Source organism: Capsicum annuum, unplaced genomic scaffold, assembly GCF_002878395.1.
Source record: "Capsicum annuum cultivar UCD-10X-F1 unplaced genomic scaffold, UCD10Xv1.1 ctg59232, whole genome shotgun sequence".
NCBI classification, from domain to species: domain Eukaryota; kingdom Viridiplantae; phylum Streptophyta; class Magnoliopsida; order Solanales; family Solanaceae; genus Capsicum; species Capsicum annuum.
Window position 1 is genome coordinate 1 of NW_025867924.1, and position 2,195 is coordinate 2,195.

A 2,195-nucleotide genomic window follows, 5' to 3' on the forward strand; every position below is an offset into this window, starting at 1 on the left:
AATTGCATAGCATTCTAGCTTCAATGCAAGTCGACAGTATGTAATAATTACTTTAGTAACTTAGTAACAGTACATTTTTCTCCTTTTTCCCATAGGAGCAGGGGGAATTATATTTCACATGACATATGCAGTATAAATAGAAGAACGATGAGTAAAATGTGTTGAATCTGAAAAAGAATAGAAAATCATAATTATGGTCAGGAGGAGAAAGCACTTGTGTAAAACAAGATCGGTCCTCAAAAGAATAAACAACCTGAGAATAATATTGGTATATATCCGTTATAGTTAGGACGCGAAGATGTCCACGCAATCCTAAAGCAAGTAGTAGTCCAGCATGAACAACAGTGGGCTCTTCGGGTTTGTTATATAATATCCATGTTCTTGACATTTTTCCCTGCAGAAGCACAGGACAATGCATCAAAACGTGAGGAAGTAGCATCAAGTAAGAAAATGGAAATTAGAGAAGTATCTAAAATAAGACACTGGATAACAACAGTGGGATGAAGCTACATGAAAATAGATAAAACTGAACCTGAGGTGGAGCAAGCCTTAATCCAGCAGCAACTGCATTATGAAACTCAGGCCAAGATTTGAGTTCTTGAATATTCCTAACATTTGGATCTAAGCTAACCTAAACAAGAAAAAGAGGCGAGACTTACACAAAAAGAATTTTACAAACGCATAACTGTTGCAAGGCAATCATGGACCTGGGGAGGAGCATATTGGTGGTTATGGTACTGCTCACAAGTGTGTTTTCCAACAAATATAATAATGCTGAAATGTGGGAATGCCAGAGAAAAATGTACCACCTTTTTTTTTTTTGCAAAAAAACTACAGAACATCATAAAAAGAAACAAACTTCAAGGATAAAAAGCATTCACCAAGATCATGTGACCATCTACATTCAATAAGTAAAACATCAACCTGGCTCCTATCAATTATCTGAAGACTAACCTGCTACTTCAAAGAAATACATAAACAACAACATACCCAATATAGTCCCACAAATGGGGATTTAAAGAAATACATACATAGATGGAAATAGATGTCCACTAGAATTTGTCTAGACATACCGTTGCATTTTGCTGTGAAGGCAGCCGACCTGCCAAGATAAGCTTGGGAACCGTGAGTGCCTGCAGATGTTAAAACAACTTCCTTACAACACCACAGGGACCAACTGCTATATTGTGAATCAAAGACTACACTAAGCTATTTCAGTTGTAGAAGACAGTAAAGATGGTACCTCCGTCAAGAGAGTGCAAGTTGTAGAAAGAGTAAATGCACCGCGGCCAAAGGGAAGGGCTGTAGTCCTTTGAGCAAGCTGCCATAATTGAGCCTAAAGAAAAGAGAGAGAGAATCAATGTGACAGACAAACACTTGCAGATGTATATGAGGTGTAAAGGATACAGTGATGCACATGGTCATCAATGTTACAGTAACAGTGTACTGTGTCTCTGGTTAATCTATTCAAGGTTCTTTTATCTTTCTACATTGTCTTTACCACTGGCAAGTCAGCTGCAGTTTAAAGTTTTTATTTCCTCCTTAAGAGGCATTTAGAGCTGCAATAAAAGCTGATCGCACCAAAATGTGGATAATCAATGCCTCTACTTGTTTGTTTTCTCTTTTTTCCCCAATTAGTTAGCTGGCTTTCCAACACCTACCAAATCAATGTGTGACCTTAAATGTAAATTCTGTTTATCAGTAATTTAACAAAAAATGAACAGTGTATGGACATGTAAGTTACAAGGTTAAGAGGTGAACAGTGGTTGAAAACCAACAAGAAGAGAACAAGTGGCACAGGTTGACAATTTTAAGGGAAAACAACTATTATTACATAGCATTGGGGACGACAGGTAGTGTTGTCTTCAGTTCTGGAAATAACATGCAGCACATACCAAATTATTGAAACAGTATACCTGTTGAAGATCCTGATCTGACGCAGTTGGATTAACAGGTGTTTGAATAACAACAGGCCTAGCAGAGCATAGAAGACGTCTAACCTATAAATCAAAATCATTGTTTAAAGATAGAAAATAAGATAAGCACACAACACAACTGCAGCACTTGACTATACTAGGAACTTTCTGATGAATGCATAGATCAGGTATGCTCAATAGACAAAGTTAATAGTCTATTAAATCATTGACAAGATTGGATCATCAAGTACATACCAGGGTTTTCACACCAGAATATTG

At 37.1% G+C, this 2,195-nt stretch overlaps 1 protein-coding gene across 1 annotated transcript; it reads right to left on the reverse strand.

The window, feature by feature from the left end:
• Window positions 1-16: 16 nt before the first annotated feature.
• On the reverse strand, window positions 17-2,000 carry LOC124893418 (anaphase-promoting complex subunit 1-like; the record flags this gene model as incomplete). The annotated part of the gene is made up of 5 exons (XM_047404423.1): window positions 17-394; window positions 533-631; window positions 1,074-1,133; window positions 1,244-1,336; window positions 1,917-2,000. Coding segments are annotated over 5 exons (678 nt in total), but the record flags the coding sequence as incomplete, so codon positions are not given.
• Between the last annotated feature and the right edge of the window lie 195 nt (window positions 2,001-2,195).